The 26,553-nt window shown below is 34.7% G+C and overlaps 2 protein-coding genes across 4 annotated transcripts in view; one reads left to right on the forward strand and one right to left on the reverse strand.

Moving 5' to 3' along the window:
* Nucleotides 1-1,973: 1,973 nt before the first annotated feature.
* stat1b (signal transducer and activator of transcription 1b) lies at nt 1,974-10,277 on the forward strand. 2 transcript variants are annotated; one of them, XM_084121882.1, is made up of 23 exons: nt 1,974-2,089; nt 2,699-2,826; nt 2,917-3,061; nt 3,144-3,239; nt 3,523-3,612; nt 3,747-3,825; nt 3,961-4,055; nt 4,161-4,327; nt 5,027-5,185; nt 5,376-5,468; nt 5,587-5,646; nt 5,804-5,833; nt 6,188-6,278; nt 6,394-6,432; nt 6,502-6,585; nt 6,698-6,796; nt 6,886-7,021; nt 7,119-7,174; nt 8,026-8,120; nt 8,577-8,716; nt 8,836-9,024; nt 9,936-10,008; nt 10,107-10,277. In XM_084121882.1, exons 2-23 carry the CDS (start codon nt 2,699-2,701, stop codon nt 10,132-10,134), a joined length of 2,172 nt encoding a protein of 723 aa, XP_083978008.1. In that variant the 5' UTR covers nt 1,974-2,089; the 3' UTR covers nt 10,135-10,277. The 2 variants fall into 2 exon arrangements, with proteins under 2 accessions (XP_083978008.1, XP_083978009.1); XM_084121883.1 differs by having other exon boundaries at nt 4,176-4,327.
* Nucleotides 10,278-17,796: 7,519 nt separating this feature from the next.
* The window catches only part of glsb (glutaminase b), a 52,928-nt gene continuing 44,171 nt past the window's right edge, over nt 17,797-26,553 (reverse strand). For both annotated transcript variants that reach the window (XM_084121267.1, XM_084121266.1), the window contains exons 15-18: nt 20,820-20,881; nt 20,662-20,738; nt 20,387-20,450; nt 17,797-19,449 (exon numbers count right to left, since the gene is read on the reverse strand). In XM_084121267.1, coding sequence (XP_083977393.1) covers nt 19,293-19,449; nt 20,387-20,450; nt 20,662-20,738; nt 20,820-20,881 — 360 coding nt within the window. In that variant the 3' untranslated portion in view covers nt 17,797-19,292. The remainder of the gene's footprint in view (nt 19,450-20,386; nt 20,451-20,661; nt 20,739-20,819; nt 20,882-26,553) is intronic.

Here is a 26,553-nt window from a genome sequence, read left to right on the forward strand (position 1 = left end):
TCACTATTGTATTATTAGTAGTAGTAATAGCAGTTTACTAAATACCAAAAATGTGCAGTCTTAAAATGCAATGTGCAATCTTTGACTAGGACATTGTCTAGGCACGTTGACTATTGTGACTGTTGGAAATGTTGTTGAGTGAGCCAGCAGTCAGCATGTTCCAACATTAGAAAGACATATTACCACATTCTTCCTAGCAGCATTTGTGAAGTGTTTTCATTTTTCACAGTAATCCAGTCATTTTAAGATATATACATAGTAATATAACCATGTTCTCCTTTAGCGTGTGGAAGTGAATCAGAAAACTTCCATTAAAGTCTATTTCTAGATGCACACTAAGCTGGCAACATGATTCATGGCATTTAAATTCATTTACATTTTTTTTCAGACACCTGGCTTTATACACTTGACTTTTGAGTTTGTGCAAATACGACATTAAGTCTTTTGCATTTGTGCAACTAAATATGCCAACAATTTGACGTCTACTTCATTCCCTTAGTATTGGTATGCTGATGTGGCAAATAGTGCTGATATCTAGGGAAATGCTATCAAAAAGCGGTTGACGGGACTATATGAATCATAAGTTGATCATAATAAAGAGTTTCATTTCTGTAGTAATCCACACACCACTTTGCAGTACATTTTCATATACCTGTCATGTCTTAATATATTGGATAAAATATTAAAACTATTAAACTCACAATTACAAGATAGAAATCATATTAGTTTTTATTTCTCGATATCACAATTAAGTGAACATATGGGCTGTTTTTCATCAGTTTCACTACTTTGGACTGAGCCAATGCTTTAATTTTTGCCATGTCCAATGTTTTTAAAAAATAAAGTATTATTAAAAAAAAGATGTCAGGTGTATTCAAAGGACATTGTTTTAACTGGTAATCAATGTATACGTATTTCCCATATCCTTTATTTCTTTTTTCATTCTGTTTAACTAACAAAAAACAGCAACCTGTTAAGAAAACACTTATTATTCTATTAAAAGTGACGACTTCTAGCTTAAGAGATTTGTTACAACCTGGCCCAGTTCCTTAATGAAATCATCCTCCAGGAGGAGACATCATTATAGTGGAAATCAGTAAGTATTTGGCAAAGGATTTGTGATATTAGTTGGTTTTTGTCACTGTAAAACTTTCATTCCTGTTTGATAAAATTACAGAAATTGTTATGTGGTCTTGATCATAGCATATTTTCATTCAAACTACTTTCTAAAATGACAGCACAAACATTAATTTAATCAAACTTTAGCAACGTACTGTATAGGCACAGGTGATATCAGAATGACTCGTTGTAGGCTATCACATAAGATCATTTTAAATATAAGTGAAACAAACGTCGTATCTGTTCTTCTCCATGTCTTCCTATACATTTAAAACAGCACATTCAAAAGCCAAGGGGTCCCCATGAAAACATCCCGTGGCATAGTATTATGATAGGGAACTGACGCAAATCCTAGTTTCGTTTCTCTGTTTAATTCCTGCATTCAGTTCGTTTAGGTCTCGCTTTCTCAGAAAACGCGTGCTTGCCTTGATGGCTATGCCATGAGTTTCACAACCCCCCTCCCTCGCTCCATCCAGACCGCAGCCTATCAGAATGAAATACTGCTCCACGGAGGTGCTCCAAATGTATTTTTTATTGGTTGAAGGAACTTAGCTGCTTATATTATGAATGTTTTTTTTTTTTAATTATGTATGTATGTATTTATTATTCATTTCTAGTGTGTCGCTAAGTTTCTGTTTTCTCAACAGTTCCTATTCTGTAATCAGATAGTCAAGGGAGGGCTGTGCTTCGCTGGAACAGCCATTCGCTAAAGGGGCGTGGTTATAGTGTACGCACTAGAACATTATTGGTTGTCATCACTAGGATATTTACATATGGTAATTGCAGCATTCCGATTGGCCTACAATGACAGCGTGGGCTGTAACCTGCGTCGGTTTTTCATGCATAACCATTTGGGGGCCACTGAAGAGAATAAAAGTCTGAAGCAGAGACAGTTTAATCTACGTGTGTCTTGTCTACTTAGCCCGAGAAATACTGCTTTTGTGCCTTGACCCAACTTACATGTTGAAAGGTAATTTTCTGTTACATTGTCTAGCGTTTTATCTGTGTTCGTTCTTGTACTGTGGGAAAACTGAAGAATACTATAGTATAATGCAATGTCATGTAAAGCAGTTTTGTTTACCATGGAATGAAACATCAGACATAGTATATATTATTTTATTCTGTTACATACAGCTTTAAAACTAATGGATATTAATTGTATGATAGAATAAAAGCATTTAATTAATCTCTAAAATTATATTTAGTCCTTTAATCTAACTCATGTCATAAAAGGACAGTAATGAGTGTGAAAGTCATCAAACCCTTGATTTTAAGTGGTTTTAATGGATGAACACAGCACTAAAACTCTAATATTATGTTTATTACATAAAAAAAAAACCTTTTTATCAAAGTCTAATTTATAATTAAATATTATTACATTTGTGCATTTTTATAACACATTTTATTTATTTTATTTTATTAACTGTTATTATTATTATTATTAGCTTAATGCCTAATGTTAACATAACTGCGCATAAACAAGGTGTTAGGTGACAAACGTCAACACAGACAGGATGTAGTATGTAAACAGTTAAAGTATTACAGTATATCATAATGGTTTGCGTTTTTATGTTTGCAGATGACGCTGTGGAACCAGCTTCAGCTGCTGGACGCTCTGTATTTGGAGCAAGTGGACCAGCTTTACGATGAGGCTTTCCCCATGGAGATCCGACAGTATCTCAGTCAATGGATTGAAAGTCATGACTGGTGAGATTTTTTTGTAATTTCATATTTCATTTGATTTAGTAGCATCACGAATAGCTGAAAATAATTTTTATGCATTATTATTGGTTGCAGGGAATCCGTTGCATGTAATGTATCCTTGGCCACCCTACGCTTCCATGAGCTCCTCAACCAACTGGATGAGCACTACAGCCGTCTCAACCTGGGAAACAACTTCCTCTTACAGCATAATATACGCAAAATTAAGCGTAACCTACAGGTGCAAAAAAAGATTACATTCAATTTAATTATTTTCATTATTCTAGAATGAAATGGTAATGGAATTTATCGTCTCCCATTAGGAGCACTTCCAGGAGGATCCTGTTCACATGGCTATGATCATAGCGAACACTCTGAAGGAAGAGAGAAAGATACTGGAAACTGCACTTAGTACACAAGTAAGGCTTTTAGTCTTTCGTTGGTTGTACTTTATTTTACAGTCCTGTTCCCCATGTACATACTATGTACTTATTATAGTAATAATAACTACAGTAGGTACTAACCCTCAACCTAATCTCCTTAACCCATGTAGTTACCTTATATTACCCAAGACTTACTTGGATAAGTACACTAAGTTCACGTAAATGCACCTACTGTAAAATAAAGTGCAACTGTTGCGTCACAGCTGTCATTTCAAACTTTCGCGTGTGTTGTCATTCATCTCTGTAATTTTGTTTTTAGGGTAAAGGGAACTCATCACAGGGGAATTTCATGATGGAACAACAAAATGATTTGGGCAATAAAATCAACAATTTGAAGACGAGCGTGCAGGTAAAACATCTCTAGGTTTTGGAGCTGATATTGAATCTTTTTGGGTCTTTACCACAAAAATTACCCACATTTCCGAAAAACTATGTCTAGAAGTGACTACAATTTCACAAACTGTGGAATATTTGCCTCTCTAGGAAATAGAACAAGACATTCAGGTTTTGGAGGACGAACAAGATGAGTATGACTTCAAGAGAAAGACCTTGCAGAGTCGAGGTAACAGATACATTCTTAGCATTTCGCCCTGGTATGATATCAGATGACATTTTGGGATATCTGTTATTGGTTAGATCAATGTTAAATTTTAACAGAGTCTGAATGAACTAATGATTTTTATTCTTATGGTTTCAGTGGAACTTGATATGAATGTCCACAAAACAAAAGAGATCCTGCAGGAGGAAATGGCAATTCGACAAATGTTTATGGCGCTAAGCATGAAAAGAGAGGTAGGTCGAGATTATGGGAAATGCACTTGCATGCAGATTTGTGTTCACATCAGTAGGAATTAATGTTGCCATTTTCTTCAGTATCATTTCTTTTCTACAATATAGCATATATGTGTGCAGGTGGTGATAAAGGAAATGGCTAACGTACTGACTCTAGCAGAGCAGATCCAGCACACACTCATATCAGATGAGTTACCCGAGTGGAAGAGGCGACAGCAGATGGCTTGCATCGGTGGTCCGCCCAATGCGTGTCTGGACCAGCTGCAGAGCTGGTGAGAACCTCTCCAAATTACCTGTATTGCTAGCTGGAAACAAAATAATGGGTGCTTTCTGCTTTCCAAACGGAAGGCTGGATCCTAGTAAGGCTGCATATCTCGGCTGCCACGTCATCAAGCGCCACCGAAGGCCGTCTCAATTTGAAGGACCTTCGTTCCGAACGCGTCCTTCATTTAGCTCATTTTGAAGGTTGCATCAAGTGTATCCTCCGCGTCCTTAAATCACCCACAATCCATTGCACACATTCCCAATTCACAAAGAACTGATGAAAAATGAGTAGGCATTGAGCTTGTCTGAGTTCATTATGACATGTAAGGAAAAAATAATGTTAACTAATAACTTAATAACTTAATTTTGTCTTTCAGGAATTGATTGGATCGTTGTCATTTGCTTTTGCTGTGATGTCGAGTGATGTCGAAGAGGGAGGGGGAGTTATTTTGATTAAAGAATACAAGGGCACATGAATTGAAAAAAAATGATGATGTGTGCACAGATAAATCATTTATTATTAATAATTTTCATTTTTTATTTTATGGTGACTTTAAAATGTTCTTTTTGATAAGTAAATCATTTTTATTATCAAATAATTAGCTGGAGATAATGAGCTCATATTGCCCGTATATTTGTTTTGGTGCTGTCCTTGGTACTGATGTATTATTTTTCTATAATGAGCTACTGCATGAATTGTGCTGCAGGTTCACAGTGGTGGCAGAGTGTCTGCAGCAGATCCGTCAGCAGCTGAAGAAAGTTCAGGAACTGGTGCAGAAGTTCACCTACAACAACGACCCCCTCACTCTGGGCAAGAGCCAGCTGGATGAACAGGCACTTTCACTCTTCAAAAACCTTATATCAAAGTGAGACACAACACCGTGACTATTCTTCCCTTTGTATGTAGAAGCTGCAGAAAGACAAACTGCTGGTTATTGATACAAGGATTTGTGGGTTTAAGGTTCACGGGGGAATTTAATATATTCTGTGGTTTACGTCACTTCTGAAAGATCATAGTTTTGAACAGGATGACAGCGGTTGTGACGTGTCTTTCAGTTCTCTTGTGGTGGAGAGACAGCCGTGTATGCCCACACATCCTCAGAGACCCTTGGTGATAAAGACAGGAGTTCAGTTCACAGTCAAGATCAGGTGGGTTAAAGTTACAGTCACTGACGCTCTAAGTCTTATGTCACTCAATTTAGATGGTATTTCAGTGATGTTGATGTGTAGCCAATATCCAATCTAAATATGTTTTATTATTTTGTAGATCACTAGTCAAACTCCCTGAACTGAACTGTCAACTGAAAGTAAAAGTCTCTATTGACAAGTAAGTCATTTCTGTCTATCTATCTATCTATCTATCTATCTATCTATCTATCTATCTATCTATCTATCTATCTATCTATCTATCTATCTATCTATCTATCTACTGTATTTATCTATCATCTGTGTATTCATACAGTATATTTGTTTTTCTCCTGTAGAGATTTAACAGAGAATGACACAGTAAAAGGGTACGTAACATATTACGCCGAAACTCAGAGTTCAAATGTGATCTATTACTATAATGTGTTTTGAATGAGTCGATGTATTTAGATAGGTTAACAAACATTTAATTGTGGCCCACACAACAACCACAAAAGCTTCTGCAACCCACATTTGAACAAGACTGCAATCCTGCAACTATATTACTATACTGTACAGTATTACAGTGAGCAATGTAATAATCACTAGATAATAAGCCTGAAATACATAATGACAAACTCTGATTCTGTTTTGAATAAAATATTTGAATGGCTCACCATTAGCATTTTAATACATGCCACCAAAGCTCAAATAATCCAATTGTCTGTTTTCTAATGTCCTAGATGTAGAAAATTCAATATTTTAGGGACAACTTCTAAAGTTATCAACTTAGAGGAATCCAATGGATGTCTAGCAGCTGAATTTCGCCATTTGGTATGTTGTGGAAAACCCCCAGGACAGACAGATAAGACATTATTGCACATCATAAATACATGTTAATGTCTGATTGAAAACTTTGAAAGATTGAAAAATTGTTTTCTCCCCACAGCAATTAAAGGAAATGAAATGTAGCAACAGAACCAATGAGGTAGGCCATAAAACACATACACTGAAATGGATCATTATGAATGGCTGATGTATTTTTCTTTTATTACAGACTTCTCTCATCATTTCTGAGGAGCTGCACTTACTTAGATTTGAAACTCAGTTAATTCAGCCAGAATTATGTGTTGATTTATCGGTAAGGTACTCTGAAACATAGTTACAATGTCAGTAACATGGGTAGACAAGACATTTGAACTGTTGATCAGACCAGTAATTCTGACCTGACCTGTTTTATTGTGATTAAACAGAACATATCACTTCCTATTGTGGTGATCTCTCACGTGAATCAGTTACCTAGTGCCTGGGGCTCCATCTTATGGTACAACATGCTCTGGAGTGAACCCCACGTATGTCCGTTTCCCATCATCAGTGCTTTTGTCCTCTACTGATGCTTCCATTCTGACTCTCGCCGTCCATCTCTCGCTGTCTCTCTCAGAATCTGACGTTCTTCTTGAATCCGCCACCAGTGAAATGGGAGCAGCTTTCAAAGGTCATAAGCTGGCAGTTTTCTTCTGTCACTAAACGAGCGTTGAACTCTGAGCAGCTGAGAACGCTGGCCGACAAACTTCTTGGTGAGTTTATTTATATTTTCTTATTTCTTAATAAGAAATATTATTTATATTTTCTTAATATATAGCACATTTTTTCAGATTTCGTATATGTTTTCAGGTCATGAAGCCCAAGGTGACCCCGAGGGTCTCATTTACTGGAATACATTTTGTAAGGTAGGTTTATGATAGTGACTGAAACAAAGACAGGAAAGTTGCTTTCGTTTTCTTTTACCGATCTCACTTTTGTTTGTTCCTCTGCTGTCAGCACATGATTTACTGATAAAACAAAACTTAGAGAGAAAACTGAGACTGTGGAAGAACCTGATACCAAATAGAACAGCTGGGCTTTTAGAACTCGACACTAACTGAATATATATATATATACAGTATATATATTTATATATATATATATATAGTAGTCACCATTTGAAGTGAATCAAAACCTTTCATCAAAGTTACCCATGAATTTTAAATAATACCCGTTCTTGTCTTAGGACAACTTTGATTAACTTTTTTGAATCACTTTAAATGTCTATACATACAGGTGAAACTCGAAAAATTTGAATATTGTGCAAAAGTTTGTGTATTTCAGTAATTCAAATTAAAAGGTGAAACTAATATATTTAGTATATATATATATATATATATATATACATATGCATGATTATACTTTTCGGAGGGCCGACATTTCTGTATTTAAAATCCTTTTTTTTATTGATTTGATGTAATATTCAAATTTTCTGAGATTTTGAATTTGGGGTTTTCATAAGCTGTAAGCCATAATCATCAAAATTATAACTTTTGCACGATATTCAAATTTTCGATTTTCACCTGTATACACACACACATACACACACACACACTCACTCACACACTCACTCACACACACACACGCACACACACACATATACATATATACTGTGTAATAAAAATTGTCAAGGCCATACCATATCCACTTGCTTTATCTAATCAAATGGAGGTAGTATAAATGAAATAATAAAATAAACTTGTGTGTTTTCACCTAGATGTCTCCTAATGAGAGGGGTCTAGCGTTCTGGCTGTGGATGGATGGAATTCTGGACCTTATTAAAAAACATCTGCTCAACATCTGGAATGATGGGTAAGAGTTCCATCATTATTATTATTATTATTTAATTCCAATTCTAATTTCAGTTTGAAATTAATTAAAGTCAACACGAATTCAACATTCACCCCATTTTCTTTATTAATATATCTTTCTGCTCTTATTGTGTATGATTCAACAGTCTGCGTTATTCCAAATAAAACTAATTGCGGTAACACTTTATTTTACAGTGGCATTGTTACATGTTACATGTAGCTACTATAGTAATAACTATAAATTATGCATAATTACATGCAACTAAGCTTAAACCAAACCAAACCCTAATCCTAACCCTATAGTAAGTACATGTAGTTACAGTACTTAAATGTACAATTACAGTGTAACAATGACAAATTCATTCACATTGAAATTTGATGGATATTTTTATTCAATGCCACAAGCTACCAAAAACTTTATTTATATATTTTTTTAATTTCTCATAACAATATGCAGGTATATTATGGGGTTCATGAGTAAAGGGAAAGAGAAGGCTTTGTTGATAGACAAACCCCCGGGCACTTTCCTTCTGCGCTTCAGTGAAAGCTGTCGAGAAGGAGGAATCACCATCACGTGGGTGGAGCATTCACAGGACGGTGTGTGCTGGTTTGAACTGAGTATTTTATAATCATTTTAAAAAACAAAACAATAATAGTGTGCATCTGGCAGTCTTTTACTGCACGTGAATGAGTATCAACATGTGTGTAAATTATAGGTAAACCTAAGATGCATTCGGTGAAGCCCTACACTAAATCAGATCTGGCGAACATCTCTTTGCCTAACGTCATCCGGGACTACACCCTCACTGCTTCAGAGGAGGTTCCAGTGAATCCCCTCGTCTACCTTTACCCAGACATCCCAAAAGATGACGCTTTTGGTCGCTACTATAGCAGCTCTTGTGATGGTAGATACAAGTCCATTCATTCATTCATTGAGTAAAAACAGGGGTAAGACATGAATGTAAAAGTACATCATGTGGCCAAGATTATGATGCAGATCTCATGGGTGCAAAAAAACATCACTATATAACACAAAAGGTACATAGTATATTTTAAAGGGATAGTTCACTCAAAAATTCTAATTCCATCATCATTTACTCACCCTCATGTTGTTCCAACCCCATAAGCCTTTGTTCATCTTCGGAACACAAATTAAGATATTTGTAATGAAATCTGAGTGATTTCTGTCCCTCCATTAAAAGTCTATTCACCCAAAACTATGACAATTGAAGACATTCATAAAGAGATTGTAAAAGAAATCCATATGAACCAAGCAGTTTAATCCAAGTCTTCCGAAGAGACACAATCGCTTTATATGATGAACAGATTTAATCTGATCAGCAAACAATGCTTACAGCATTTAAGTTTGCAAATCTCTCAGGTTTCATTAAAAATATTAATTTGTGTTCAGAAGATAAATAAAAGTCTTTTTTGGAATGACATGAGGTTGAGTAAATGATGACAAGGGTTAACTATCCCTTTAATATATTACAGCACATTTCTCTTCTAACTGTATATATAACTGTATATATAGTATATAGTGTCCCCAAATATATAGTCAGTCACACTTAACAATGAATTTCATTGCATTAAGAAACAAAATATTGAACCAAGTACCATTTTTTTTTTTTTTAATGAGAGAGCACAAGCACTTTTTTCAAGCAAAATGGTTGACAAAATTTTGTTTGTTTGATCTGAAGTCACAGAAAACAGATGTAAGTGGAACTGTGTTCAAAAGCATTTTAGGACCACTGTATGTTAGAGACCACGTGTTTTGTCAATATCAACACACCTTACATGTTCTTTTGTCCATCAGATTCAGAAGAGATGGAGATAGACAAACCCATCAAACCATATATAGACAGACGCATGATTTCTGTGTCAGAAAAGTAAGCAATTACTTTTCCTTACTTTCTACTCTCTTTTTTATATGTGTATTTCTGTTTCTAAAAAACTATATTCATGTTTTATTTATCCATATTTTTAGCCCTGTTTCAAGACTCCAAAAGTGTTGAGCACATTAAGGCAACGCTGGTTTGAGGAACTTTTCTCCACCGATGCATCTAAATTTAATCCAAATTTTTTGGGGAGAATATGATCCTGTTTCTAGAAGTACTGCATCTGTCACAACTATAATGAACGATGGAGACAGATAGTGATACCCAAAGGATTCATCTTTGCACAGATCTTCTCTCTACTAAATTAGTCATAAAAATATACTACATTTATTCTTCACTTCTTATGTGATGAAAAGAAGCCATTTTCTTTAGTCAGATTACAGAATACATTTACAGCTAAAACAGTGTAATCCTATTTCTTTATATATATATATATATATATATATATATATAAATGTGAACATATGGTCAAGAAACTTGCATTTTGTTGTCACTGAGAATGTATGTAATAATTATATTTAGTGAGTCTGCGTACCAGTCTCTCATGCTAGATATATGAATACATGCAAATTCTCTGTTTCTGTTAAGACATTTGTTTGAGAAAAACCTCCTCTCTTTTGTGAAGTATGTATTTATTTTTGCACATCAAAACAATCTTTACTGTATATACCATTGCCATAATTGCACAAACACACACTCTGATTTCAGTCAGCCAGATACAATAATAAACAACAACCGACCCTCTACAGTCAGCAACTGCTTCAGATCCAAGCTGGAATAATTTTGTGATCTATTTTTGAACATTAGACAGTGTTACATAATGTGAAGTACTAATAAAGACTATTACATGTTGTTTTTCATGTAGTTTAAACATTTTTGTTTTTTGTTTCTCAACAGCGGGTTCTCTCATTCTATGGAAGCATATGGGTTGCAATATTCAATTTGAAAGATTAAAAAGAAAATGTATTACAGAAATGATTAGGTATGTTTAACATGTTCAAGCAAAAACTGTAGCAAAATTATCATTTAATGCAATTTTTCTTAATTGCATTTACACTCACAGTTAAGACACTTGTGATTGCATTTACATGAAATGTCCCGCAATTAATGAAGCAAAATTGTGCAATGTGCATATTGAAAATGCATTCAGAGCCGATCACGCCCCGCCCCCTCCCATCCTGTCAATCTCTGCGTGAGTTGGCCCCGCCCCCACCCAAACATCGGCAAAATAGGCTCAATCGTTTTTACTTCGTTTGTGCTGGAATTTTTTGTTTGTTTGTGCTGCTTCGGTTTTTTTAGATATTAAAATAATATTTGTAGGTCATTCTGAGGTTACCCAGCCCCCACATGCTCCAAATAAAACAGTCTCGTTTGTTTGTGCTGGTTTGTGCTGCTTCATTTAATTGCAGGTGATGACGTCACCAGTCCCCCAGCTACGGTTTTTAAAATATTAGACAATGAATTATAGACGTATAATTATAAAACCAAACGTTGCACACATGTAATGGAAAATGTAAATTTAAATACAGAAATACATTGCCATTTTACATATTGCATTGTCATTTTACATATTGCATTGACATTTTGCATATTACATTTCAAATTGAATATTGCTACCCATATGCTTCCATATCTTTCATCCACCATCTTACCAAAGCTTAAAGGGATAGTTCACTTTAAAATGAAAATTATGTCATCATACTCACCCTCATGTTGTTTCAACCCTGTTTGAATTTCTTTCTTCTGCTGAACAAGAAAGGAAGATATTTAGAAGAATATCAGTAACCAGACAGTTTCTGGTCCCATTGACTTCCATAGTATATATTTTTTCCTATGGAAGTCAATGGGACCAGAAACTGTCTGGTTACTGATATTCTTCTAAATATCTTCCTTTCTTGTTCAGCAGAAGAAAGAAATTCATAAAGGATTGAAACAACATGAGGGTGAGTACTGTATATGATGACAGAATTTCCATTTTAAAGTGAACTATCCCTTTAAAGATAAAGTATGTAGTATGTTCGTCTGAGGCCACTAGTGGCAACAAACAGAACTGCAAAGTGAAACTAAATATTATTATTTTTTAAATGCAACGAATTGACGCGCTTATCTTTTAATGAAGAATTACTTAACGCTCACAGGTAAATTTATAATGGTAAATTAGAAAAGGTTACGTTGAACTTTCAAGCAATCATAACAAATAGAATCACATTTTTTTAAAACTTTTTTTAAGGAAATATACTTAAAAAATAAATGTAGTGTTTTTTATTTATTTATCATGCATTACACAATAAACCCAAATAAGTCAACCAAAGCATGTGATAACAAGTCAATATCTGTAATTTCCTCTATTAATTTGTCCAGTTTCTAGTAGTGTAGGCTTGTGAAAGTAGTAGTTGCATTTTATTCTGAACATGCATATCTTGACTGAAATAACTTCCTGCATGGGTATAGCGTAACAAAACCAAGCAGGACTTCTTACAGGTGCACTACTTTGCTTCCGTTAGGTAAAGTCTGTTTCTCTTCCTATAAAGCATCGAACTCCAAAATTAGATCCTTGTTTCAGGCGGACCTATTCTCTATTTCTTCTGCATCCTTCTATTGGAATAAGTTTGACCTTAAAGGAGCTGTATGTAAGAAATGTATTTCAATTAATCATAAAATGGCCCTGATGTCACTAGACATTAAGAAATCATGTTCATTTCAAATACTTATATCACTGACAACAGTAGTCCGGCCAGGATATTGTCATTTAAAAAGTGAAGTTGCAGCCCTCAACTGATGTTGATGTTGTCATCTTGTGTTTTGGCCTGATGCCCCACCCTCCACCTATCTACCAATCACGAAGTCAGTAGTGTTTCGGCATCCGGGTTGCCAGCTCTGCTCTAGTTACCACAGCTGCAGCTACAAACATTCCTGCTGGATTCTGCAGCCTATCTGGCAACCTCGAGTCAGGGGGGAGGGGGAGGGGATACACTGCTCTACAGTAATTTGAAAGTGATTGCAGTACCAGTTTTGGCCACAATCTTACATACGGCTCCTTTAACATAGACTGGGAAAAAGTCTGGTCCCTACCCCAGAAGTTCCTTTTAACTAACAAAATTAAAGAAGTCTCGTTCAAGTTACTATACAGGTTTTACCCCACAAATGTATGCTTAAATAAGTTTAAGAATGACATTGATGTAAAATGCTCCTTTTGTGGCTTACATCCTGAAACTATTTCACATTTATTTTGGTCTTGTGAATTCACATATAAGCTCTGGAAAGACATTAATTCATTTTTAGTTGACAATATTCTTCCTGAGTTCTCCCTGTTCTACAAAAATGTAATTTTTGGTTGTTTTAGTGACTGTGGGAAGGACAATGATGCACTCTTTCTAGTAAACCTAATCTTATTTGTTGCCAAATTCCATATCCATAAATGCAAATTCAGTAATAAAAAAACACTTTTTTCGGTGCTAAAAACTGAAATGGAACAATATATTTCTACCATCTCTTCCATACAAAACAAAAAAGCTGTTAAAACTGTGGTTAATTGTACTATGTTTAATGTGTTTATTTGATTAATAATCTTGTGTTTTGCTCAGTGTCTGTATTTTTTTTTCTCTCTTTTTTTGTGTATTTCTTTAACGTTTGCTCCTTTGATTGTATTGTTGATTATCTTCAATAAAGTAAAAAACAAAAAACAAAAGGTGCACTACTTTGCTCTTTGTTCCGCAATATTGTAAAGATACAGTATATTTATAATAATTTTATTTTGTGTAGCATATTTATATTTCTCGCACTAGGAGCACTTATGAGGACATTGTTTACATGGCTACGATCATATCCAACACCCTGAATGAGGAGAAGTCACTTGTTTGTAAAGTAAGTTATTCATACCTTTTAATATACTGGCATTCGTCGAAGTAGCCTATACGTCTAATAAGAAGTTGACTCATCACAGGAGAGTACGACGATGGAACAACAAAATGATTTGGACCATAAAGTCAACAAGCTGAAGAAGAGTGTGCAGGTAAAGCATCTTACTGTAGGCTAATTAATATGGCACTTTACTCTCACTTTCAGTCATTCTTAAAACATGAACATTCAAATACACAACAGACTCGTCTGTTTGGATATTTTTCATTAACTATATGAAACTATCTCGAAACATTCAACACAGTAGCTTCCTTTTATTTCTTCAGGAAATAGAACAGGACATTCAGGTTTTGGAAGATCTGCAATATGAGTATGACTTCAAGAAAAAGACTTTGGAGGGTCAAGGTAAAATGAGAGCAATATTAAGTGTTTCTGCTCTGTATAATACATAGCAATGGATCATGTGCATCGTATATTCAGACTCCAAAGTTTACATACACCTTGCAGAATCTGCAAAATGTTAATAATTGTAATAAAATAAGAGGATAAAAAAAGAGAAGAACTTTCACATAGCAGATGTTTACATTTACACCACAAGACAAAATTATAGCTGGATTTTTTTTTCTTTTTTAAATAAAGAAAACATTTAAAAAGTGACTGTTAATACTTTGTGTCGTTACTTTTTGAAAACAATGATCACGGTAAATTGTAATGTTTTCTGGGAAACAAGCATGTAGCTTCAGAAGGCCAGTAAATGAAAAATAGGGCATTAAAAGACAATTAGAAAATTGTACACAAACATTTACACAGGAGGAAGTGTTTCATAGATGACAGCTTAATGGACATTATCATTATATTTTCAGTGGAGGCTGAAACAAAGGGTCGGACAACAACAGAGATGCAACAGGAGGAAATGGCCATTAGACAAACGTTTACTGTCCTAAACATAAAAATAGAGGTAGGTCAGTAAACACACCTTCCCATAGAATTAACTAGAAATGTGGGGTAATGTCTATAATGTACTGTATATAAATCAGTGGTACACTGTAAAAAAAACGTTGCTGCCTTAAATTTTTCAGTACAATCAACTTGGATGTTTAAGTCATTTCAACTTACATTAACTTAAAAAAAGTTGCAAATTGCATAACTTATTTTGTTGAGTTAAAGCAATGTAAAAACATCAAATCAAATCAAGTATAACCGAAAAAACTCCATCAAGTGACCTAATGGTGTCCTAAAACTCCATCAGGTGACCTAATGGAGAAAAAAAAAAACCTTGGGAGAACCCAGGCTCAGTCGGGGCCAGTTCTCCTCTGGCATTTATGAACTAGAGGCCGGATTGTAGTTTGAACTGTAAGATTAAAAATATTATATGAATGCCTGGTCGAAAAGATGCGTCTTTAATCTAGTTTTAAACTGGGAGAGCGAGTCCGAGCAACGAACAGTATCAGGAAGACTATTCCAGAGTTTCGGAGCCAAATGTGAAAATGCTCTCCCTCCTTTGGTGGATCTGGATATCCTAGGTATGACCAAAAGCCTCGAATTTAGTGATCTTAAAGAGCGCGATGGATTATAGGGCGATAGAAGATCCGTTAAATAGACTGGAGCTAAGCCGTTTAGGGCTTTATAAGTCAGTAGCAATACCTTGTAATTAATACGGAACTTTATAGGTAACCAATGTAGTGATGATAAAATCTGTGTTATATGATCATATTTTCTTGATCTAGTAAGAACTCTAGCAGCTGCATTTTGAACTAACTGTAGCTTGTTTATTGAGGATGCAGGACAACCAGCTAATAAAGCATTACAGTAATCTAGTCTCGAGGTCATGAATGCATGAACTAACTTTTCTGCATCAGAAACTGATAGCATATTACGTAGCTTAGCAATGTTTCTAAGGTGGAAAAAGGCTGTTTTTGTAACATATTAAATATGATTTTCAAAAGACAGGTTACAATCGAGTATAACACCCAGGTCTTTTACTGTAGAGGATAAAGTAACAGGACATCCTACGATGTCAAAGTTGTATTGTGAGAGGTTCTGTGGGCGGTTTTTTGAACCGATAAGTATTACCTAGGTAATACTTATCGGTTCAAAAAACCGGAGGAAACCGCGTAATTTTCTTTTATTAAATCCAGACAAGACAGAGCTCTGTCTTGTCTGGATTTAATAAAAGAAAATTACGCGTCATCCAATCTTTTAACACACTCTGTCAATTTGGATAATTTAGCGTTTTCATCCGGCCGTGATGAAATATATATTTGAGTGTCATCAACAATGGAAACTAATTCCATGTTTCCTTATAATATTTCCAAGTGGCATCATATATATTGAGAATAATAGAGGGCCCAACACAGATCCCTGCGGCACTCCATAGTTTACTGAAGTTATGATCAAAAACATGTTGTCATAACATATTGATCCATCCCTTTAATATAGCACTGCTCATATCAGATGAGTTACCCGAGTGGAAGAGGCGACAGCAGATGGCTTGCATCGGTGGTCCGCACAACACGTGTCTGGACCAGCTGCAGAGCTGGTGAGAACCTCTAGCAGGCGCTGTTTATGCCATAAATTACCCATAATGCATCCTGGGCAGAAAATAACAGCCAACAAATGAGAGCCATTATTATGCTGTTTTTTCTGTTAATACCATTAAAAATACTAAGACTGCCTTTTGTAAACTTAAGCACTGTGACGGAGAAAGTGTCCCACATATGTTATTGAGGATATAGCTCTCTAAAACTTCTCAATCTCATTGTCTGAAAAAGGTGAAAAAAACTTCTGAAGAACATGATTTTCAGTATTTTGAAATTGATTGACGACTGGGGCAAATAGCTCCAAAATGACAAAAAACATATCATAACAGCAGTCTGTATGCCTCTTGCCCCATATTACAAGTCTTCTAAAGCAATATGATAGCATTTTGCAAGGAACTAACTAAAATACCCCTCTTGCCCCCTCACTCTGGGGGCACTAAAAACGCGTTGTTTTGTGTGTGTCCCTTTAAATGCAAATGAACTGCTGGGCACAGAGGGAAGAGCTTCAAGAGCTTGTGTGTGTGTGTGTGTGTGTGTGTGTGTGTGTGTGTGTGTGTGTGTGTGCGTTATCAGCTCCTATTACCTCACGCAGACAAGCACTAAAATGTCAGAAACTGTTCTGCCTTTTATGTTTAAACTGGAGTCGAACAATGATGGAGAGACTCAAGAAGAAGTGACAACATGTAGAATGCAACAGGATGTTTATGAATGGTTAGGTGATGAATTTTGGAGTTAACTATCTTCAAGTCTTTGATTAGCATATTCTGTCATGATAATCTGTGATAAACAGTGACTTTTATTTTTTGGCCGGGCAGTGCATTACAATTTCAGTTCACCCTCCAATTCTGCATCTGTTCTGAGACTCTTGTATGTGTGTTTTTTGTCCTGGTAATTTACACAATTTTGGACTAAAATAAAATTCTGTTCTCCTTTAGCTCTATAAGGGATGAATGAAAATATAGGACAGTACTACAGCACGTCTGGACATCATGTGCTCGTGTGCTCAGCCGGACTCATCTGATCTAAAGGATTTATGCTTTGAACTGGTAGAGCATTAAGTTAGCGATGCCAAGCTCATGGGTTTGATTCTCAGAGAACTTATCAAATGTAGCCTATACCTTGAAGTTGTTTTGGATCCATTGCATAAATGTAGGAAACAAAATAATTTTGTAATTGTGTTAGACAAACATCTCTATTACTTTTGCTCATGGTTATTAATTTCAGAGCATAACTCCTCCTGTTTCAGCTCTGAACATGACAACTGATTGTTGAGGTTGTTGTGCAATTACTTTAGATATACATTATAAATACAGTGGACAAAACTACATAAAACACTGAAATTCTGCTTTAGTGAGGTTATTTGTATGAGAAAATCACACCCTTTTAATTACCAACAGATTTTATTAATTATTGCACATCAAAGCTAAATCTTTACATACCATTGCTTTAATTGTACATGTACACACACCAACTTTAGTCAGCCAGATACAGTGTAATATAAATCAGAAAAAAATATTTGCTTCAATCCGATTGTATCTAGTGAATACTGAACAGAGTTAAAGTGTCTTTAAAATAGTTTACATTCATTTACTTTGACAAGTGTTTGGTCCGAGTGAACAGGGTTGACATCATATTTCCTCTGCTAAAACAAATGTGTATAGAAACTACACTTACAGTAATTTAACACGTCATCAATTATAGTGCAGATTCAGATGTTTGCACAAATACATGGTGTATTTTATTTATACATAATGAGCAGTTATAAAAGAGTTTTTATAGTATACAACAAGCTGGTGTGGATGTAGGCATAAATATTATTTATAATGGGATTTTTTTAATTTTTTTTTTAACTTCATACAGGTTCCTGTATGTAAAATGTCTCAGTAAAATGTAGTTTTATTTTTGGGATTGCAACATTGTGTACTTTCTCAAAATCCAGGCATTTTGGGGGACCTGCATGCTAATATTATATGATTGTGCGTACACTGAAGAATAGATATAGACTAACATAAATAACATGAATTTGGCAGTGGTTAAAATGTTTAAATCATGTGCTATAATGAAATAAAAGTGGTATACATGTAAAAAAAGTTATCTACAGTTTTATTCTCTACTAGGAGTGCATGCAACTTTTTTATATTATGAAAATAAATCCTTTTTTTTTTTTTACTCAGGACACATTTTTGCATTCCTCCTGCAATATTTTGTATTACTACACAGCCCGGTGGAATACTTCATTCTGATTGGTCACAGATGCGGTGAGTAGACATGTAATAAGCAGAATCATGTCGTTATCGCTGGTCAGCATCACAAAAATAATCAACCTGTCACATGAGATCGCGGTATACATCACAACAGGGAATAAAAGACTCGCAACTACCGTTTTCATGCTGACTTTGGAAGAGGCTATACTGTATGTTGTTCAAAAGCTTTTATATAAAGTCGTGAGTGTTTTTGTGGAACCGTGCCAGATCTCAAGAACGCATCCTGTTTGAACGGCTTTACTAAACAGGATTGTTTGGTATCAAATCTATACTGTATAAATATGTTTAACCGTTTGTCATCAGGAAAACAATGGCATTTGATTTGTTTAATCATTCACATCCACACCTCAATCACCTTTTCACTTGCACAAAAGAAGATAAAATTTCAGCGCCTATTAAGAGCGTTTCACACCACTGAATACGGACATCATCACTACTCACACCCTGACTTGCGATGAGGAAGTTGAGAACAAGCCAAAAATGTCTCACAAAAGCATACAAAAACTAGGCTACTAGAGACAATGACAAAAAAAAAAAATGTTTTGACAAAAAACAGCAGAACCAGTCCTTCAGTGAGTTGCTCCAGAAGAGTGTCCTCTAGTGGTGGGAATGGTTACGTCTCCAGCATCCCATCCAGGTTTTTTTCAGTGGTCTCTTTATCTGCGACAGGATTGACCGCTGGGCTGTACTTACTGGTGTACTCCTGTAGAAGCGTGAGCACCTCATGATGCCCGAAATGTGTCGCCTCATCAATCGGTGTGTTGCCCCACCTGAAGGAAATATAAGTTATTTTATTTTCATGACCCTTCCAGTCATTTGATTACTATATAATGTATAATAATATATCATTATTAACTCAGAAATATTTGATCTATTTTTGCTCTGTAATTTTTTTTCATTTAATTATAGAATTATTTTACTTTACAGTTTTAAATTACAACACTTAAATGGTTAATTCATCCAAAAATGAATATAAACAAAGGCCTTCTGAAGTGAAGCCATGCATTTGTGTAAGAAAAATAGCCATATTTATAACTTTATAATCTAATTGATTATAGTTTATAAAGTTTTAAATATGGATATTTTTCTTACACAAACGCACGGCTTCACTTCAGAAGGCCTTTATTAACCTTGATGGCTTCAGGGTGAGTAAATCATGGGCTAATATTCATTTTTGGTCACTATCCCTTTAATATGTCTTCATTTTTACAACATTGGAGATGTATGTTCCTATGAGAAATGTAAAATATATTTATTTATTCAAAATAATTATTATTATATAAATGAATGTATATACATTAAAATTATACAAATAACTTTAATTTATAAACATATATTTTTTTTAACTATATTTTTCTCTCTCCCTTTTTTGGATTTATGATATTATGGCAGTGGTGACAATATTTATGATATTATGGCAGTGGTGACAAAACTGCCTAATTTTTAAGCAATTTTTTTTCTTATTTATATTGAAAGGCTGTGGAACCTCTTTGTACTATGCATTGTGACTGTACTATGTTTGTACTTTTTTTTGTTTTTGCTTTTCTTACTTTTACCTGTGTAAAATTCAAGTGCAATGTGTGTATAATTACTTAAAATACAGTCGCTTAATTTCTGATTAAAAAGGCTAAGAAATATTTACTCTAAAAATCAAAAGTAAATGAACCAGGCATTGGTGGCTGAATGTTGGAGAGTGTTTTTTCTCACCTGTCCTTGGGACCAGGATTCACCTTGCAGGCCTCTAGCAGAAAACGCACAACTTCAACATGTCCTAAAATCAAAAGGAATATATATATATATATATATATGTATATGTATATGTATATGTATATGTCATCTGGATAACTCCCCAGTGCTATAATATCTGAAGACTTATATTTACATTAGACAATCAGATACCAACAGATATAATCTAAACCAAGCTAACAGATACCAATGGTTCTTGACCCCTAACTAAAGTGACGGCATGTGCAGTGGTGTACCCTCAGCGGCTGCTACGTGAAGCGCTGTCCTGGAGTCATAGTCCCGCTGCTCCATGTCCATGGAGGACAGTGCAAACCTGGAGTCACCATAAGGGAAATGTTACAGAAGTAGAATAGAAAACACTGTAGAGACTTTTAGGCAATAAAGAACTCTGTACCTTCTCAGAGCAGACACATCTCCTGTGTAGGCAGCAAAGAGGAGGTTGATGACAGATTTCACCTGGAATGATACAAAAGAGCCTTTGTGGAATAGAAATAAGTTATTATGGACAGATGGTGGGCAGAAATGGACGCCTCCAGAGCGTCTCCTTTAGCTCTAGTGGACAGAAATGAACAGAGAACTGGTGAGAGGAAACATCCAATCAAAAATGCAACTTCAATTAAGTGCACTGAAACACAAACACCTACATTTTTCGGGTGGAAAGACAGGAGAGGAACAAATTGAGTGTTGCATTTTAAGCCTTGCATATAATAATATGCATATAGACTCATTTTATATTACTTTTTAATTAGGTAACTTCTAAACGATTAAAACAATCGTTTGCAATTACTGTGATTTTTACATTATAAAAGTTATGGAAATTTCTAGAATTATTCAGCAGCCAGTCTTCAGTGTCATATGATCCATCAGGAATCATTCTAATATGCTGATTTGCTGCTCAAGAAACATTTCTTATTTATTATCAATGTTGAAAACTGTCGAGCTGATTAATATTTAATATTAAGACACTTGCCTCAATCAAAACATGACTTAATTTGATTTTCTAGCAGGATAAATTTGGTTTTAAGCAGCATCTGATTATATAAAAATAAAACAAACAAGCAAGCCATGCAAAAAGAAGAAGAAAACCTTCATGCACTTTACATGCAAGCTTGTGTTTTAAAGCTTGTGAGACAGAAAAGCACCGCTAGGGGGCATCAGCAACCCTTCATGTTAGTCAGCAAATCTCAAATACCAAGACAGAAACAAGACGACTTACAAAAAAAGTGCCAATCTTGCTGCAATTCTCCTTTGTGAATTTTTTTCTGCCTTTCTTATTAAAGTTTTGTTCAAAAACGTAATCATAAACCAACCAAAACAATCAATAAGAATAACCATCAAATGTTTGAATACATATCTACAAACTGGATCAGTTTTACAGCGCATAAACATTTGAATTTAACCCTAAACAAAACTGTACATTAAGAACAAAAAAGAGAGATGACAAACATTAATGCTTAATGATAACACATTCAGACAGTTTACTCAAACTTTCATGTTCCTGGAGAAAATGTTAATAACCCTGTTACCAAATTTTGGGACATATCTAGTCTAAACGCTAGTTATCAACAATAACGACAAGATAACAATAACTTTAGCGTCCACACCAAAGAACGATAACGCTCTGTTTATTCTAAGCTCGCGCTGCAGGTTTGTCGTCTGTCACTTTAAATGCTCGAGCTCTTTAAAGCAGGATGGATTCTGATTGGCTGTCAATGTTTTTACCACCCATAAGCTGGAAAGAAACCTTTTGGAAAGTGAATACAAGTTTCTCTGTGCCGTTATTATAGTTACGGTGTGGACTCTGCAATTCTTTTATATTTATAAAGATTTTTAGAACTGTATCTTTATCGTTAAGGCCCGTTCACACAAAGAATGATAACTATAAAGATACATACTAGCGGGCGATATCGTTCTGTTTATTCTACGCGCGTGCTTGTCTGCCGCTTTAAATGCTCGAGCTCGTTACAGCAGGATGGATTCTGATTGGCTGTCAATGTTTTTATCTTTCACCAGGTGGATAAAATCATTCTTAAAGTGATTCCAACGATATATTTTCTCTGTGCCGTTATCATTAAAGCTGGGATTTAAAGTCTGCTATTCTTTAAAATTGAGAACGATATTTAGAACTATATATTATCGTTATCTTTATAGTTATGGTCCTTGGTGTGAACGGCCCTTTTAAAACTTTGATTTGTGTGATTTTTTTAACTTATTATCGACGATAAACATCAAATAAAAATGAAATAGGCCAACAATGTATGAAATAAAATGAAAACTACTAAAGGAGTAACAAAATAATTTTGACTTAATTGAACCATTTGAAGGAATAAATAAGTTAAATTATATTTATTTTAATTACACAATATGCTTATCTTAAAATATTCAGTATTCTCACTTTCCTTTTCACAGACATAGAGTGAAGTCAAAAAGTGGGAGAAGGTGTCAGTGTCTTTGGCCCAAAATATCATCCGAGAAATGTCAGTCCCATTACGTGTGTGTTTAATTATAATCTCTATCAATGTAATTACATACAAGTCAGTAATGTCTTAAATTGAAAAAAAGGGCACTATTCCTGTTTGCTATAACGTGTAATCCTCATTCTCCAGAAATGTGCATGCTAATTTCAGATGAAGTCAACTAGAGCAAGACAAACTTGCGTTTAATGTTTAAAACTGCTTTAAGGTCATTTTGAATGTTATATAACATCTTTGCAGGCCCTTGCTAGGAAGCTAGTAAATTAGAAAGCAAGCTAGATAGATGTCAGTGTATCAAGTTGCAGTGTGCCATCAGCATGCGACCCACAACCTGCTGTGTGAATGAACATGTAACATGAGTCAGTGTTTAGATTCACATTAGAGCCGCTGGATAAATAAAAAATGAACATACAGTTTCATTCCAAAGCATAAACTACTACATATTAGGGGTAAAATGATGATGATCTTCAGATCTTAATATTTGTCTCAAAATCAGGCATTTGGAATGTAACTGTACATCAACATAACAAAAGATGAATTAAATATATTTAGCTGCATTTCTAATGAAGTATGGATCACAAGGGAAAGTTAATAACAAATGTAAATAAATAGAATGTAATCAATGTAATAAATAGTCATGGAGAGAAAGTTGACTACAAGGAAGTCCAAAATGTGGGAAGCATCAATAACTATTTAGCACAAGAACCTCAGGTTTACACAGGGGTGCTTCATGTGCTTGCTGTTCCTGCACAGCTTCATTTCTCTTCCTGGATCAATGGAAGGTTCTTTCATCACCTCATGCCAATGAGAACAGGCTGTGCTGAGAACTGATAAACAATACATTTCAAAGACAGACTAAACATTAATTCAACACTAAAGCACAACAGAAGGCAGCAGAGAAGCACTGGACAGCAGCTCTTTAAAAAAAAAAAAAAAAAAAAAAAAAAAAAGTTCCCATCTTCTGAGTGATGAATTTACATGCCTTTTCCAGTTGTGCCACCATTACTGAATAAAGATTTAAAAAATGTTTACAAAAAGATCATCTTTTAGATAAGAAAATATTTTGTATAAATATAATTAAAAAGAAAAAATTTATAATTATATTTAATACAAAAATAAATGTTAGAATTATACTCAATTATATATAATACACAATTTTATATATAAATTATACTTTATAATAAATGTGAAAGAATTTATTACGATTTTATTTACCATGATTTTTCAGGCCTGAAAAATAAATAAATAAATAAACATCACAATTTGAAAATTCCATATTTTCCATGAACATGGGAATCCTTTCATAGAGATATTGTCCGTTATGTTTTTGTGCTGAGGATTGTTGAAGCTGTCATAAACCTGTGGTTTTTGTGTAGGCTGTATTCAAATAGGCCTTTTTAAAGATACAATATGTAGGCAAATTTTTTTCACCGCTAAGGGTCGCTAACCTCTTACAATAACAAAGGCGTAGATTGATGACGCAGTGATAAGTGGAATGATGGGACTTGCTGTCATGCTGATGGACATAATCATGTTTATGGATGAGTGAAAACATTTATGTTTTTTATGTTTGACTGTGGTATGAAGCAGGGCGCGATTGCTAATAAGAGACAGATATCAGTGCCATACGCGAGTCCCGCGGATATAAAGGAATAAGGACATTTAATTCTACCGAACTACCCGCAAGTGCTGAATTACTGCTCACACATGTCAGTTTATTTGACGAATTAAACTTGTGAGGTAACGCAGCGCTGTTTCACTTGGTCTAACGTTACACTATCATACTAAACAGCATTTGAGTGTGTTGAAAGTTATAATGTTATTCTTTGTGTTAATTTGTTTGCTATATGAGACTAGCAGTAAGCTAGATCAACATTATGATCATACTGATCGTATTCTCACATTTCATCATGTTGAGCTATATACATTAGCTCACCTGTCCAATAAAGTACGTGCAAGAGCGGCGTCCCTGCCAAGTTATGACTCGTGAAGCTCTGTCAAGTCCAAGTTAGTCGCGGACGTGGAGCTCTCGGCATCTCGAAAACGCCACACCGATATTGATCCTCATTTTAGTTCTCTCTTTGTCCCAAAGTCTGCTTGCCATGGTCCATAATGTTTGAACGAAACAAGAACACCGCTAGACGTTACACACTACGCAGTTGTCCACGTCTGTCGCAATCGTTACGCCATGGCTATGGCAGTACAAGCGGAAACCAGGGATATTACGTCATTGACAGGCGACAAGTGAACAGGGACGGACACTTTTTAAAATTGTGAATTTCCCTGAATTTACAAATTCTTGGAAACATTTAGGATAATAGAAGTACACAAATTAAAGAAATATATAACACTGTGCAAGTGGTTTTTGGATGTTTTTGGATATTTTGATACAAAATTCGTGCATATTATACCTTTAAGCAAAACTATGGCACTCTAGCAAACAAGGATGAATTTTTTTTTGTTAGACACACTTTAGAAAACATAAAACAGCAACAAAAGCGAAAGCAATTGATTTCAGGTAACAATGTGATGAGATTAAATACATTTATTAATGATACAAAAAAAGAAAATCAGAACAAATGACATAGATACACAATGAGAAAACAAGAGAAAATAAACAGAACTGTTATGACATGAGTGAAATCAGAAATAATATATATTGTGATGAGGAATTTTGACAGCCGTTCTGTTAGAATCAGGCCAGTAAGTAATCAGAGCGAGCAGCTTCCTCAAGCGATAAACTCATTGACTGTTAAAGCAGTCAGTAAGATCATGAGAACACTTCTCCTTAAAAGCATATGACTGAAGCAGCATAAGACCATGACATGAAAATAATAATACAAAAACACACACACAAAAATGGTTAAACTAAGCAACAAAGCCCACAATAGTTTCTGCAGATATACTGTACACAAGCTTGTGAAAGCATATAGTAAATTATACAAAAATAAAATTAATTTATAATGTAAACATTAATATGTATACACTGCAATATATTTACAGTTGTAATCAAAATTATTCAACCCCCATTGCAAATCGTATTTTGCAAAATGTACAGACTTTTAGTTGTTTGCAATTAATAAATAAAACAAAAGTCATTGAAATAGCTCAACACAACAAATGTTTCAAGTGGTTTCCTCAAATTCAACTGAAAATGCAACTTTTAATGAATAGAATTCTCATGATGAATGGGCTCAGATTCCTCAGAAACGCTGTCAGAAGCAGGTGTCTGGTTATACATCTCATTTGTAGCAGGTCATAACAGCAAAAGGGTGTTCTACTAAGTACTAAAGATGCTTGCTATGAATAATTTTGAGACTGCAGAAGTCATTAAAAGTTGCATTTTCAGTTGAATTTGGGGAATCGACTTAAACATTTGTTGTGCTGAGCTATTTCTATTACTTTTGTTTGATTTGTTCATTACAAACAGCTGAAAAGTCTGTAAATTTTACCAAAATAACCTGGTTTGCAATGGGGGTTGAATAATTTTGATTACAACATATATGTATATATATATATAATTAACTAAAACAAATTAAAAGACGTTCTTGCAACACATAAAAAAAAACCATATATATAATACTTAAAAACCTAATAAAGGCAGCATCTTTCCCATTATAAAACAACTGCTGAAGCTAATTGAAGCTTAGTATG

The sequence above is a fragment of the Abramis brama genome, assembly GCF_963993115.1.
Source record: "Abramis brama genome assembly, chromosome: 8".
In the NCBI taxonomy this organism is placed as follows: Eukaryota; Metazoa; Chordata; class Actinopteri; order Cypriniformes; family Leuciscidae; genus Abramis; species Abramis brama.